A 15,084-nucleotide genomic window follows, 5' to 3' on the forward strand; every position below is an offset into this window, starting at 1 on the left:
AGAGTAACGAGATTCGTTTAGTTTTATTAATTGTAATAATTAATTGTAAAATAGAGATTACAGGAAATAAAAAGCAAATAATAATAAAACTATAAAAAGATTATGAGAGGTAATCATTTATGGTAGTCGGATGCCTACTTCCATTGTACTTTTTTGCATCATTTTCTCCTGGTTATCTTATCAGCATGAATATAAAAGACCGGAGAAAAGAAAATTGATTCTGTTCAGTAGTAGTACCTCTGTGTCAAAATGACTGTACTATTTTTATTTACCACTGTGATATTCAGCATTTTGCTGACTGAAATTGCTGGCCATGGTATGATGTTGGAACCACCAAATCGAAGCTCTTTGTGGAGATTTGACCAAACTGCAACACCTAACTATCAAGATAATCAAAATTTCTGTGGAGGTTCATATGTAAGATTACTCTATTAGACAAACATCTCAAGTTATTGAAAGAATGGCTGACAATGTTTCAGGTCCAGTGGAGTCTCAACGGTGGTAAATGTGGAGTCTGTGGTGACTCTTATACAGATGCTCACCCTCAAGACAACGAGAATACTGGTAAATTTGGGCAAGGAAAAATTGTTCGAACTTACAAAGCTGGAAGCGTTATCGACGTGGAGGTTTTACTTACAAAAAATCATCTAGGAAATTTCCAATTCAGGTAGTTATTCAATATTGCAATAACATTTTAATGATTTTGTGTTGTTCCAGTTTGTGTGAAATTACAAATTCTAATGCTCCTGAAAGTGGAGAAGATTGTTTCAAAGTGTTGCCTTTAGCAGATGGATCTTCTCAGTACAACGTGGTTGCTAATGAAAGTGAAGTTAAGGTAGCACTTCGGCTTCCTGAAGGAAAGACGTGTGAACAGTGCGTCTTGAGGTGGCAATATACTGCGGGTAAGAGTTTCGTTATAATAAAAATGAGTGGGTCATGGTTTGTTTTTAGGAAACAATTGGGGTGATTGTGGTAATGGTACTTGGGACAAAGGATGTGGACCACAAGAGACATTTAGAACATGTGCAGATGTAGCTATAGTTTAAGATGTCGACAGTTACAAAAAAAATTTTTAAAACTTCATAATCTATGATTCTCTAATAAAGCTGCCTTAAAAATATTAATTAACATACTATGAGTATGTTGTGAAGATAGTAACAAAATATAACTGTACTTGATTTATTTCTCGCCATGCAAATTCTATTTTAGTTTTTGTTAGTTATAAAATTTATTTTTTCCAACCTTATTTTTTTTTTTTTAAATTTCCTTATGTGTCGTTTAGACAATTAAAAGGGTGTAATGATCTAAATACAAGTACATTACTTCTTTCCGCCAAATATTCGAACCTGTGCAAACTGAAACAAATGTGGTCGTGATCGTCATCGAAGCAGAGGGGCCCTACGTTGTGATATTCTTTTGGCGGAAAAGGTTCGGAATGCAAACGATGAGGGTTCCAGTTGGAAGAGTACCGCAAAATAAAACAGACATGTGAGGGACGCAAAATACCTTTTATTGAAAAATGCCTGTGATAACGTTGATTTTCGGCGAACAAATGAAACGAATCCAAAATTAGCGGGGACCAAGTATAACAGAGTAAAATAAATTAACTAGCTGAGGCCATTGCAAAAACAAACAACAATATTAATACAGCAACATTTAAAACAAACAGAATGGGTACATGACAACAAAAATGATGAGTTAAAAGTTGCAAAAAAAAACAGTAACAAATGTATAATGCCGTTATCACAGACAGGGACGGATAGAAACCCTCTCCAAAACCGTATCCCAGGTATTACTCATATTTTATAATTCGAGTTATGACAATTCCAAGTTTAATTAGTAACTACGCGGTCAAGGTACGCCGGCAGGAGCTTAGAGCTGGAGGCAACAAACTCTCGGCCTCGAGGGGACTCAGAAGAATGATCTGAATCGGCTTGAGACCAGCGACGTTTCTAGATACTCGGGTAAATGAACGTCGAACTATTTTACCGCCCAAGAAAGAGTGATAAAGCGTTCGGGGCTGTAGGATCAGCAACCAACCAACCGGGTGCCGACAAACCACGAGGTCCCTAGAACCGCGACGGAGGTTCGCGTCAACATCCCGGAGCCGCATCGAGCAGGGCTTAGGTCCGCCTCCGCTAACGTCCCTAACTAACCGTGGCCTCCACAGAAATTTACTAGACAACCCCACGACCTGAATGTCACCTAACTCCCATAGTGTCGTACTTACAACTTAACTTTAACTCATCCGAAATCTAACGGTGCTTAGCAACAACACAAAGAAAACCCGAGTTTAATTCAATATAACAAAGCGTAACATTAAACGGTGATATACCTAATTCAACAAAACAAAGCGCAACATTAAGCAATGATAAAATAAACAAAACAAAGCGCAACATTAAACAATAATAAAATAAACAAAACAAAGCGCAACATTAAACAATGATCAAATAAAAAGAACAAAGCGCAACGTTAAACAACGACAAAATAAAAATGCTTTAAATGTCACAAATATAAGTAAGCAACATAAATAACGAATACGATAATCGCTGGCAATGCTAAATAACTAAAAATGGCGGATCGAGTGCCGTTAAAAAAATGTCATTCGAACGACGGCTACTAATTTTCGAAATTAACGGTTTGCCTGAAAATTACCTCTTCCGGGAGAAAGAACAGCATGCAACAAAATGGTATCTACAACATACCCTTACCACGTGGTCCTGGTCCCAATTACCCGGGGTGGATTAAAACGTCGGATTCCTCACGGGGACACAAAAGATATACTCGGGACTGTCGGTAGTGTAATTAATTCAGATTTAACTTACAAATTTTGAAATATGGATCGCTCTTCGCACGGTGTGTTTCGCAAAACCAAACAGAAGTGAACTACCCTCTCGGCCATCGCGCGCGAACCGCTTCACCCCCGCTCTATTTCCGCTCTCTCCAGTGTTGCCAACCCCATCCCTTAGTTCTTAGCCTAGCCGCTAGTACCTTCACATTTGGCGTGCTATTGTTGCGGTACCGGGAATTTAAATTTAAAATTTTAAACTGGGTCACTACAGGGGCTATCAAAATCAAGAAAAAAATAGGGGATTTCCATTTAAAAAAATATCGATGACGTCATCACTCGAAAACAAATGACTGCTTGGAATTTTATTTGGTACTAAAACATGTTTATTTTTTAGTAACACGATATTGTTTCTTTTCGTCATAGATACAGATTGTGAAAAACAACTCATATCTCCCTTGGGATTTGTCAAATTTTTTCGCGCTCCACATTGTTGACAACAAACTCATGAGAACGAAACTATAGCAACCACATATTCACGCAATCTTCTCTGCTAAATATTTTTAATAAAATTTTAACTTTTAAGTACAGAGACTAAAAAATAAAATATTGTATGCACCACGGGAGATATTCATGTTTTACCCCTCGGTTGACTCGGGCCAAAGGCCCTCGGATTATAACCACGTCAACCTCAGAAAAATCATGTTCATATCTCCCGTAATGAATAAATATCTATTTTTTTTTTATAAAATTGACCCGTCCAAACATTTTTTTGAAAAAAATTGTGTTTAATTTTTAATAAATTTATTCCATACTGTTGCCGCCACTGTATATTTGGTATCTTGAATTTTAGACAAATTTGGCTACATGCAAAATTTTGGTGGAAGTATATTTCACAATTAATTACATTTGATGAATCCAAATCAGTTACAATTGATAATACCTTACGTGGAGTTTTTAGCAATAATAAATTGTGTTCATTCTTTTTTATCGGTAATTCTGACAGGGATATGAATGATCACTTGTTGCGATGAAAATGTACTATTGGGAGCACGGAATTTCGGGCAGACTTGAAATTTGACTGATATAAAATGTAAAATAGGCTTTAGGTGCTAGACGTATTAATAACCTCATTTTAATATCTACTATTGCCTCATATCATTTTGCAAATTGCATTCGTCAATTCTGAAAAGCTGCAAGTGCTTAGACGTGATTTTCTGAAAACTTAACCGTCTTTTTTATTAAACTTTGGAAATCAATAACTAAAATGTAAAATAATTGTGCATAATTGTGACAGTTTATTTTGAAATTCCTTCAAAATTAATTATTATGACATTTATGACAATAAAACTTAGACTACATTGGGTTTTTTAAAATAAATTGCTGCCCGAAATTCCATGCTCGCAATAGTACACGAGTGTGAGTGCAAATTTCCAGGAACAATATATAATAATAATCATTAATACGCAAGGATACACACAAGGATGTTGGAATTATCCGGTACAAGCGGTGAAGGAGGAAATTGAAAAAACAAAAACAAAGATGGATAATAAGTGGTACATAATTACCGATAAGTGGCAAAAAATGTCATGTAAGAAACGTTATCGATGCAAGTGGTTTGAGATTGGTTGAAAGTAATCAAATGGAATTGAGTGATTGGTGGAGTGAAGTTATTTGACAGATGTATGTAATAATAATCTATTAAAATTAAGGGACGAGTCTCTTAAATCAGCTGCTTCTCATCTGGTGACAGTTGTTTAATAAAATAACGGAAGAAAAACTGTTACAAATGAGCCTCTCGAGGTGACTCACGAAAACACTAGCAAAAAACAAATCTTTAAACAGAAAAAAGCAAAATTTACATTAAGAAATACTTCATGAAGTATGGAGTAATGCTACAAAGAGTTTACAGGGAAAGTTTTACAAGGATTAGGGCATTAGTTTTAATTTTTTTGGAGAATTATTTTCAAAACATTTCGAGGCTTTGTAACTGAAACAGACGCATGCTATAAGCAAACCCCGTTATTTCAATATTAATACTAAAGCATTGTTTTTAGACGAACAAAGAAATATAATAAGTTTATGGAAAGCAGACGATCCAGCAGGTCTGCAACTATTTTATTTCGCTGCTTTGGAACTAGCATGGAAAATAGACAAACTTCCCTCGTGGTTAATTACATATTTTCAAAATGAAATAAATAACGAAGGTAACCCAACTGGAATAATACATATATCACAATCCCATTTTCTCTAAAAACCAATACAGAGAAGTGCAACATTGTGCAGGTATAGAACGATTAATCTCTAATGCCAGTAAAAATAATCTGTCAAATTATTCAAATTGCTGCTGTCAAAAGGAACTTCAGATATAACTACTATAAAAAAAACAGACATCTGAAAAAGCAAAACAATAAATACAAAAACTAATATTTCAAATCATCCCCACCGTAGTACAGTTCTAATAAAGTAAACTGGAATTGGTGAAGAACAACTGATTAAACTGATTAGGCAGACATTCTAGCGAACCAAGACCAAGAACACCACAGCAAAATGACAGAAAGTATAAAACGTAGCAACAATATTGTAAATCAGCATTCTCACCGTTTTCCAATCATGATAACAAGAATTTATAATAATTGTACTTTCAATAATTATTTCGTAAATAATGATAACGAATGTTCATAAAGTTGTATTGTTTAATAGTGATTCGAAATGTCACTGGTGTCTAAAAAGTTTTTGTGGTTGGTTTGCTATTCGCATTTAAATTTTCACAAATTACACTAACCCACGGATTGTTCGATTTTTCGACTGGTTTTGTCTTGTGAAATTTAGAAGAATTAATTTCCATGGAAACAACATATATCAATATTAAACAATTTTCGACGCTTCTAGCGCTACTCCTGATAGTTGAGCGAATATTCAAATTATGAAATTCAAAATTGATTCCTAAAAAAAAAAGTCGAAAATGCTTGTAACGAATTTAGAATATGAATTCAATGACTTCAAAAATAGTTATCTAAATAATTTTTATCTCCGCGAAGGATGAAAAATGAAAATATTTACTTATTTGGAAAAACGCATGTGCCCACTTGATTCGGATTGAAAGCAATTATTTAAAATTAAAATTTGTGACCGAGGAAGTTTATCTCTTTTAGGCTCTCCAATCTTTGACCAAGGCTTCAAAAACACTGTCGAAAAAACTATAATTACAGTTGAAAATCTTTTAAATAAAGCTGAATTTCATTTCTTAGCAGACACGTGGCTTATACTTTAATCAAGAACTGTCTTTTCATACCAAAATTTAATTTTTTATTAAGAACAACTCCATTTTGGAAATTTTCTAATTATGTTAATTCCATTGATTCTTCTTTAAAGTCTTCTTTAGAAAGAATATTTAATTTCCGTTTAACTGATTTACAAAGGTGTCAGTCCACTTTACCGATTAGATTTGGTGGACTGGGAATTCGCCGCATTTCTGATATTTGCCTCCCTGCTTCCCTGTCTTCAGTTCATGGTGTTAAAAACCTTGTTTCTCAATTACTAAATTCAAAGGATAATTCACCATTATGTTGAAGCTTTAGCAGTCTGGGATGTAGAAAAGAACGAAAGACGAACAATTCCACAATTTCAGAAGAATTTGGATAATATCAACATCAAACGAATAATTGCCAATGACTTAATCTTTAATTCACCTAGAGACTTGGCTTGTTTTAAGGCTTTGCAATGCAGAGAATCAGGATCTTGGTTACATGCAATACCTTCTCCTAATATTGGTACTCTTCCTTCCAAGTTTGTATTGTTTTAAGATTGAGTTGTAAACTTTGTACACCTCATTTATTTGCAAATGCAGTGCGAAAGTTGACGAAATTGGCATTCATGGTCTAAGTTGTTCCAAAAGCAGTGGTAGATTTTCAAGACACACTGAAATTAATTCTATTATCAACCGGTCTTTGACTTCTATTCAGGTTAATTCAACTTTAGAACCAAACGGACTGTCTCGGAATGACAGAAAAGGCCCTGATGGGTTGACTTTAGTACCGTGGATTAAAGATCAATCTTTGGTTTGGGACGTTACTGTTGTAGATACACTTGCAGACAGTTACGTATTGAAAACATCTGAAGTCTCACGTTTGCCGCTGAAATGGCTTCCAAACGCAAACATAGCAAACATAGTTCAATTATTTCGTCAAACTACATATTTAAAGGTTTAGCCTTTGAAACCTTAGGCCCTTGGTGCAAAGAAACCATCGATTTAATTAATGTCATCGGAAACCGACTTATCGCGGAATCAGGGGATTCAAAATCTAAGAAATTCCTTTTCGAGGGGATTTCCCTTGCCATTCAACGTGGAAACGCTGCAAGCATTCGGGGCACTTTTCCAGATTCCGCATTATTATCGGAAATTTTTGCACTGTAAATCAAAAATGTTATGTAATTATGACGTACCCGAACTGATATAAGCATTTATTATAACGATGTAGAATAAAATTGCAAAATAAGGGTAATTATACTTTTTGTCCTGACTTTTTTCACTATTCCGACGCCTGTGCTCTAACGGACGCTGATATCTAATTTTTCTGACATTAAACAACTTCTGTTTTGCCCATCAAATTTACAATTTGCTGCAATGCCGTTAGGAATTTGAATCCAAATGTCACCGTACAATTGAAGCTACCTGTTGCTAAACTGATGGTTATATTTCTAACTTCTGATGTACAGTCGATGGACAAATAAAACTGGGACAAAAATGACAATCATATAAGTCAAAATTTACAAATTTGCATCGTTTAAATACGGCTTTGTCACAAATAGGTTAACTTTCGTATGACATATTCTATAGATACTGACAAATATATTGACAATTCAATGGTCTGATTTACATAGATTAAATTTTAAGTGTCCCAGTTTTATTTGTCCACCGACCGTACCATCGGTGGACATTAAAAGCTGGGACAAGATGACAGTTCTATAAAGTCAAAAATTACAAAATTGGTTAATTTCGTTTTTAACAAAAGGTTATAATAGCTATTTACGTTACAAGACCGGTAGTAACGTTTTTATGGACGAGCTAGTGAATAAACTAGCGAGGCCATAATGCGTCTACCGGTCGTGCGACGTACAAGATTTTTTAGTATACTGAGACAATTATTTAAAAGAAAGTAAATTTAAATAAAAAAATTTGGCTCTGAAAAAGATTGCTATGCCTTGTTACTATGATAACAAACGATTCATCAAAATTCAGTCTGTCGAAGTATTTCATGTGATTTCTTTCATTTGCGCTAACTTCCTTTAATAAAATGAATTCTCACAACCGAACCGAAGCAAAAGTCAAGTTTTCTTCCCAGACCACCTTTTGGAAAAGGTAGATAGTGCGCGATCAAACTTATTGCTCCAAAAATCATCGGGAAGATATTTGACAGAGTACAAGTTGTTCTACAATTGGAGAATACGAAATAAAGTTGTTTGGATTGATCAAAGGGTAATGCTTGCCTTTAGAAAACCATTTCAATGATATAAGTAATTGTACATTTAATTTTTATATAAATAAAATCCAATAAATCTGACAAATTTTTTGACATTTGCTACCGGCCGCCGTAGAAAGTAAAACGGACTAGACCATAAACATGTGTAAATCTGACAAATTATTTGACATTTGCTACCGGCCGCCGTAGAAAGTACTCGTAAAACGGACTAGACCATAAACATGTGTCTACCGGACTCATCGTCAAGGCAGTAGACACCTACTACCAGCACAGTATACTAAAAAAATTATGACGGGGTGAATGACGTTTATTTGTCAAAACCATCAAGTTCAGTTTGTTTCCTATTGAATGATATTGTTTGTTTTCCCAATTAAATAGTTGGTAATTATTCACAGAATCGGTTTTTTGGTGGTCAGAACAGGTAAGTAACAAAAAAACATTGAAACTCGACGGGGTAAGAATTGATTGCAAAGACTGATGTCAGTGTGACAATAGTTAAACTGCCAATTTGGGATAAAGCGAAAGATTGATACACAATGAAAAATTTTTGGATGTCCCAGGTTTTAATGTTCACCGATGGTAACATATAGTTTTGTAATGATTAAAATTACATTTAAAATGGTGGAACAAAAATTAATCAGTAATTGCAAATGTTGTAGATAGAATGTAGATAGAAGTATTATGCTTGTTGAAATGATCCTTGTAACTCCCAATGAAATATATAAGATGATGATGATAAATATTAGTCAAATAATATTGATGTCTGTGATAATATGTGAACCGTACTTAAACAAAGAAAAATTAATTAAATTGATAATATTTAACGATAACACTTAAACTTAAATTTAATAATTTCAAATTTTGGTCAATAAATGTCTTATAATACTTTTTGTACTCAGCCTTGAAAGCGACGCTTCCAACATCCAAGGCAACGAGTGTTTCCCGATCGACTCGAATGTAAAAATTGCAAAAAACACTGGTCATTTAAGGCATTTAAGGCATAAAATACAACTTCCCTGGATTTTCCTCCATTAAAAAATTAGGGAAAAATTTATAATCGTTGAAAATTGTTGAAAATTGCAAAAATTGAAATGTCCAGTGAAGCAATTGTTTCAAATATAACCTACTTGGTTTTATGTTTAATGTATTAAAACAAAAATTTTTAATTTAAAAAATATAAAAAATATTGTACGAACCACTTGCGTGAGGACATCTTCCGCTCATTCGCGCATTAATTAAAGGCACTCGCTTCTTCGTCGCTCATGCTTTATAAAATGCGCTCATGCGGGAACATCGTCTTCCCGCACTTGTTTCGTAAATATCTATAATAGTCTCTAATTTCTTTGTAGCAATATTTAAAAGAGTATTTTGTAATCAAAATGACAATAAAACGTTAAAAAAAAACCTCTCTCTAGAGAGCAAAAACCCACTTTCCTCACTATTTTGCGAGAAGAAAGTCGTTTCTGGGCATGTCATAGAAAAATAAATTGTTATTAATACAAATATAAATTTGGTACTTATTTTATGATTGGCTAATTTTGTTTCAGTTCTCTAATCTATTCAGTGAACACAAAGGTATAATGGAAGTATTTTCTTTCCGGTTGACCTTTTTGAATACAATTTGGACAGGTCATTTTAATTTTTTAAAGAAACGTTAATTTTTTGCCAACACAAAACATTCTTTAAAACTAAAACAACTACAAAAAAGTCTCTAATACATATTTATTGAAGTAGAAAAACCTACTAGATCGATGCAAAGCTTGGCCTGCACATCCTATTAGACTTTTTACTTTGTTGGTTTTTATTGGATTAAGCTATTTTAATTTCAAAAATGTGCATTTGAGGGCTTTACTTTTTTGCATATCGTAATAAAAGTGACACTTTTTTACACGAAAAATCGTAGTGACAGTAGTACTTTTTTGCACCATTTTATTCCATCTCCTTGGAGATGATTGTCTATTTTTTGTTTGTAATTTTTCATAAATAATTGTAGACCAAATTTCTCAACTTACATCGATATGCAAAAAATAGTGTGTACAACACGTTATAAAAGTAATTTTTTTTCATTTATTTGCTTGATTCACTCGGGCTACACCCTCGTTAATCAAACTGCAAATTCATGAAAAAAAGTTTGACTTTCATAACTAGTTGTAGGTACAAATAACTATTGTTGATACAGAAATATCCAAATTCAAACATCTGAGTAGGTTTCTTATTAAAGATTTTTTTGAGGAAGGTTAGTCCAAAATTTGGTCTTACTTCCACCCTGTTTCTATATCTAAAACATCACTCCAAAGATCGTACCTAATACATGGATATAAATTACATTTTGCTAATATATCCAAATTTGTATTTGTACTTACCATTAAAAAAAGAAAAGATGAAGATGAAGTCAGAGCATGGACATGAAGAATCCCAAATAAAGTTCCCCTCTCCCAGTTTATTTTGAAGGGCTCAACGACCAAGAAAACGTTTTCATTATTGCCAATGTTTGGGATTTAATGCACTAATTTTCGACACAAAATTATGAGAATTCAACTAATAAAATATTATTTAATGATTTGATCCTTGACATATTTTCAATATTTTTCTTAATAAACTTTAAACCCCACAAACGTCTGATAAGCTGCCGTTTAATGTTTTCAGTTTTAGAAATACGATAACACATTTTATATTTTCACCCGCAGCGCATTGGATTAAGAAATAGTTTTATCGATAATAAGAAAACCAAGTTTTTGGGTTATCAAATTTTAAAGTAGAATGTAAACAATTAACCGACGTTCCAGTTATTAGCTTCAATAATAATTCTATGTAGTTTCAGAACATTTCTGTTCATTTTTTTTACTTGTAATTTTAGGGTCCTACAACTAGCAGGTGTTTTTTTTTGTAATTTTGTTGAGTCATTCAATTGCTATTTGGTCGTAATTTCTATTGCACGCTCTCAGCTGCTGTTATTGCGTAATTTATCAGAAAAGTAAAAAACGTCCCCCCTAAACAACGATGTAAATTGTAATCTTTTCACAGAAAATTAGATCATCTGACCCTAGATGTAAATTAATTATTTTATTTTTCATTAGATTCTGTCAATTTTGAGAGTCATAAACTTAAGTCTCTTTAATTAGAATTACTTGACGATTCTTGTCGATAAAATCTAAAGTTTTGAGTGACATTTCAATCGATTTGTCCAGATTTTCTCAATATCTTATCACCCTTTCAAGTATTAGAAGACCTATAAAAGACAAGATTCAGTTCAGATCGTGATTCATTTGAGAAAACCTCCACTACTCCTTCCACAACTTCAAGATGTTGGCTAAAACACTAACCGTTGCTTTCCTGTACGTGTGTGTCAGGCACGTTTTGGGTCACGGGATGATGTTGGATCCCCCCAACAGAAGCTCTCTCTGGCGATTCTACAACAGCAGCCCCATCAACTACGACGACAACCAGAACTTCTGCGGAGGAAGAGCTGTAAATACCACCACGACATTTTTTGAACGAAATCTTACAAACTTTTACAGATACAATGGGACTTGTTGAATGGTAGCTGCGGAGTGTGTGGAGACAGGTACGATGAAGCACATCCACAGTCAAACGAGAACACTGGTAAATATGGGCAAGGGGTGGTGGTTCGTACCTACGAATCCGGCAGCAAAATCAACGTTTCGGTTCAGCTAACCAGCAACCATCTTGGTCACTTCGTCTACAGGTAATGAAGAAATTGCCTGCAAAAGAATTGTTCTTATTACTATTTTCTTTTTTTTGATACAGCATATGCGTGTTGGAAGATCCCACTCAACCAGAACCAGGAGAAGAGTGTTTCCATAATTTGATTTTAGCCGATGGGTCGACACAATACAATGTGAGTGCTAAACAAGAGTTCATCGATAATTCGGTCATTCTACCGTACGATCTGAAATGTGAACGATGTGTCCTTCGTTGGCACTACACTGCTGGTAAGTGTTGAACACCATTTTGAAAGATGAATTATAAAGAAAATCTCGGTTTTCAGGTAATTCCTGGGGACAGTGCGACGATGGAACCTTTGGAGATGGGTGCGGGCCCCAAGAAACATTCCGATCATGTGCTGATATAAAAATTGTATAATTTGTTATTTAATTCTCTCTAACAAATACGGGTATTATTTTATTATATTAATAAGGAATAAATATTTTTATAAAACATTTTTGTTTTTTAAACGATAGGAAGTAAGTTGTGTTTCAACCAAGTTAAAATATTTCTAAGTTGGCTTAATTGATAAAATATTTCTGTGGTTACAAATTTAAAAATTAATAATGTCGAGCGATCAATTTAATTTATAATCGAGTCCTCCATGGATTTGAATCGTATGTCTTTTGCGATTGATATGTCGACACCTGTGTTTCAAGCTGTGTTTTTTTGAGCGTGGAAATCAAGTAACGACATACGATTTCGGATTCATGGATAACTAGATTACAAATTAATTTGATCGCTCTTTCGAAATGTTATTATTTTTACTTTTGTAAACATTTCAAAGGAACTACCTAAGACTGATCTGAAAGAAAGAAAATCCACACACCTGGGCCTCTAAAGTGAAGTAAATTGCGTAGTTTTACAGAGATTTAAATTATTAAATAGTAGCAACATTGTACAGAAGATGTTCTGAATATGATAATAAGCAGCAGTAATCACAGCAACCATTTTATTGTAGCGTAGCAATCTATACAATGCAAATTGTAAGGTAAATTCAATGCTGCCAAAAAAATAAAATTAAATAAAACGAGCATTTAGGAAGCTTGGTAAAAGAAGGTTTTTTTTAATGGAATATGGCAGTTATTTCCATATGCCTATTTTAAAATAATATGAAATAGAGTGTTTAGATACACGATCGTTTTGTTCCAGCCTTTGCAACTAATTATCTTCAAGAGACGTACAAAAACAATTTTTTTAAATAATTTATTGTTGAGTGTAGCATATTTTTTTATCATGTTCTGCAAAGTTTTGGCGGCAGTTTTGAAACACCCTGTATATTTCTTAATTTTTTCAGTAAACACAGAAATATTGAGTTGTTTTGCACCCAATTTAACTCCCGTGTGTACTCACTTATTCACATCATTTTGATGTTTTTTTATGTGGAGCGGCTACCATAAATTTTACATTCAGTTTTCCTACTTCGATCCTGTATAATGAAAAAAAAAAGACTAAGGCTAAAAATTTGTATGTGGACTTCGACCAAAAAGTGCCTTTGGTCCTCGCCTGTTTTCAAGTACCGGCTGCGCCTCGACTAGAAGACACAGATTCGGACAAAAAGTATGCACTTTTTGGCCTTGATACACAAATAACTATTTTTTACTGTCGTAGAAAAAAAATTATGAATGATTAAAATTACTACTTTTTTTTAAATTGTAATAAAAAATAAAACAATGGTAGTTTATTTAATGAGTGCCAATTTACAGACGAACGAGTTAAATACAACGTTTTTTTGTTCGACGAGCCCCTTAAAGGCTCCAAATCGCTTCAATCTTTAAAATTAGCGTGACGTTTCATTTTGACAAGTTGACACTGGAGAAAATTCTCAAATTCTGACAGTGTCGAACAAAAAAACCTATTTTGCTTGTTTTTTTTTTTTTTGTATCGCATACATTCATCAATTTTGTAAAACTGGTAATAATAGAACTCTAATAAAAAAAAATCGCTTTATAAGTGCCACAAGAGATTGATCTCTGGAAGCAGGCACTTCACTTGTAATTTCATTTTTATGGTATCACTTACCAGATGCATGATTGTATTGTACTTGATATCTAAGTAAAATATTTTTCAAAACTGACATCATTCTAATGATGAAATTCCTAACTGCAGGTTGGAAACATACCAAAAACTCTTAAAAGTTGAATACATTTTGGCTATTTTTTGCAAAATGGAATATTTATGTAACTAATAATAATAAAAATAAAAACAAACAAAACCGGGTTTGTCTAGACTTTTATGGATCTTTGAATTAGATAAAACACTTGTTTGATTTTTATTTTGGTTGATGACATTTAAAAATTTGAAATGATAATCATTTAATAGTGGTTAACGACTAGATTTAATGTTTAGACAAAGTTAAAATGGCATCAAGGTTCGAAAACTGATTTCAATCAAAAATTAATTTATATATGATAAGCTGATTAGAAAGTACGTGGGACAAGTAAACATTCTTATCATTAAATATAAACATACAATTAATTAATTAGTCTAGGTTAGATGAGGAATTTAAAATTTTCTTGCTTTGTTAGCGTTATTGAGAAAAGTGACACTAAAATTGCAAAATCTTAAAAATCATTCAATGCATCATTATTTAATAATTATTATTAATCGTAAATAATTGAAATAATTTACGCGGCAGTTATTTCGCTTTACGTCGATTTTGCTAGAAATTTACTGAATTTTTAATCTATGAATGTCAAAATCATATTTAGTCTGATCTTCCTTGCAATGACTTTCTTCTGGACAATTGTAGATTACTTTCAGAAGATATTCACAGCTTTAGCTTTTTTCATATTATTAAAAAATATAGTAACAAGAAACTCTGGGTTGTTTTTTAGATACAATATTTAAAAAAAAATAGATAAAATAATAGTTATTTTTATATTAAGTGCGTAAAGTGAGTGTTTTTTGTGCATGAAAATGTCTTTACGCCGAGACGCAGGTCGAAGCAGTAAAAACCTTTGAATGCACAAAAAAGATCTCCAAGCACGAAATATAAACAATATTTTTTCGATAATTCTTTTCAAAACTAAATTTTAAAATTCAAATTTTTGAAGGAAATCTGAAGTATCAACGCAGTGACCATGT

At 33.1% G+C, this 15,084-nt stretch overlaps 2 protein-coding genes across 2 annotated transcripts; both read left to right on the forward strand.

Annotated features, from left to right (window-relative positions):
- The first annotated feature begins 207 nt into the window (after positions 1–207).
- On the forward strand, positions 208–1,241 carry LOC138124150 (uncharacterized). The gene is made up of 4 exons (XM_069039089.1): positions 208–417; positions 480–667; positions 718–902; positions 952–1,241. Exons 1-4 carry the CDS (start codon positions 250–252, stop codon positions 1,044–1,046), a joined length of 636 nt encoding a protein of 211 aa, XP_068895190.1. The 5' UTR covers positions 208–249; the 3' UTR covers positions 1,047–1,241.
- Positions 1,242–11,519: 10,278 nt separating this feature from the next.
- On the forward strand, positions 11,520–12,452 carry LOC138123484 (uncharacterized). The gene is made up of 4 exons (XM_069038234.1): positions 11,520–11,739; positions 11,790–11,977; positions 12,040–12,224; positions 12,281–12,452. The coding sequence occupies exons 1-4, from the start codon at positions 11,575–11,577 to the stop codon at positions 12,373–12,375; spliced, it is 633 nt and encodes a 210-aa protein (XP_068894335.1). The 5' UTR covers positions 11,520–11,574; the 3' UTR covers positions 12,376–12,452.
- Positions 12,453–15,084: the final 2,632 nt, after the last annotated feature.

This window comes from Tenebrio molitor, chromosome 2 (assembly GCF_963966145.1).
Source record: "Tenebrio molitor chromosome 2, icTenMoli1.1, whole genome shotgun sequence".
In the NCBI taxonomy this organism is placed as follows: domain Eukaryota; kingdom Metazoa; phylum Arthropoda; class Insecta; order Coleoptera; family Tenebrionidae; genus Tenebrio; species Tenebrio molitor.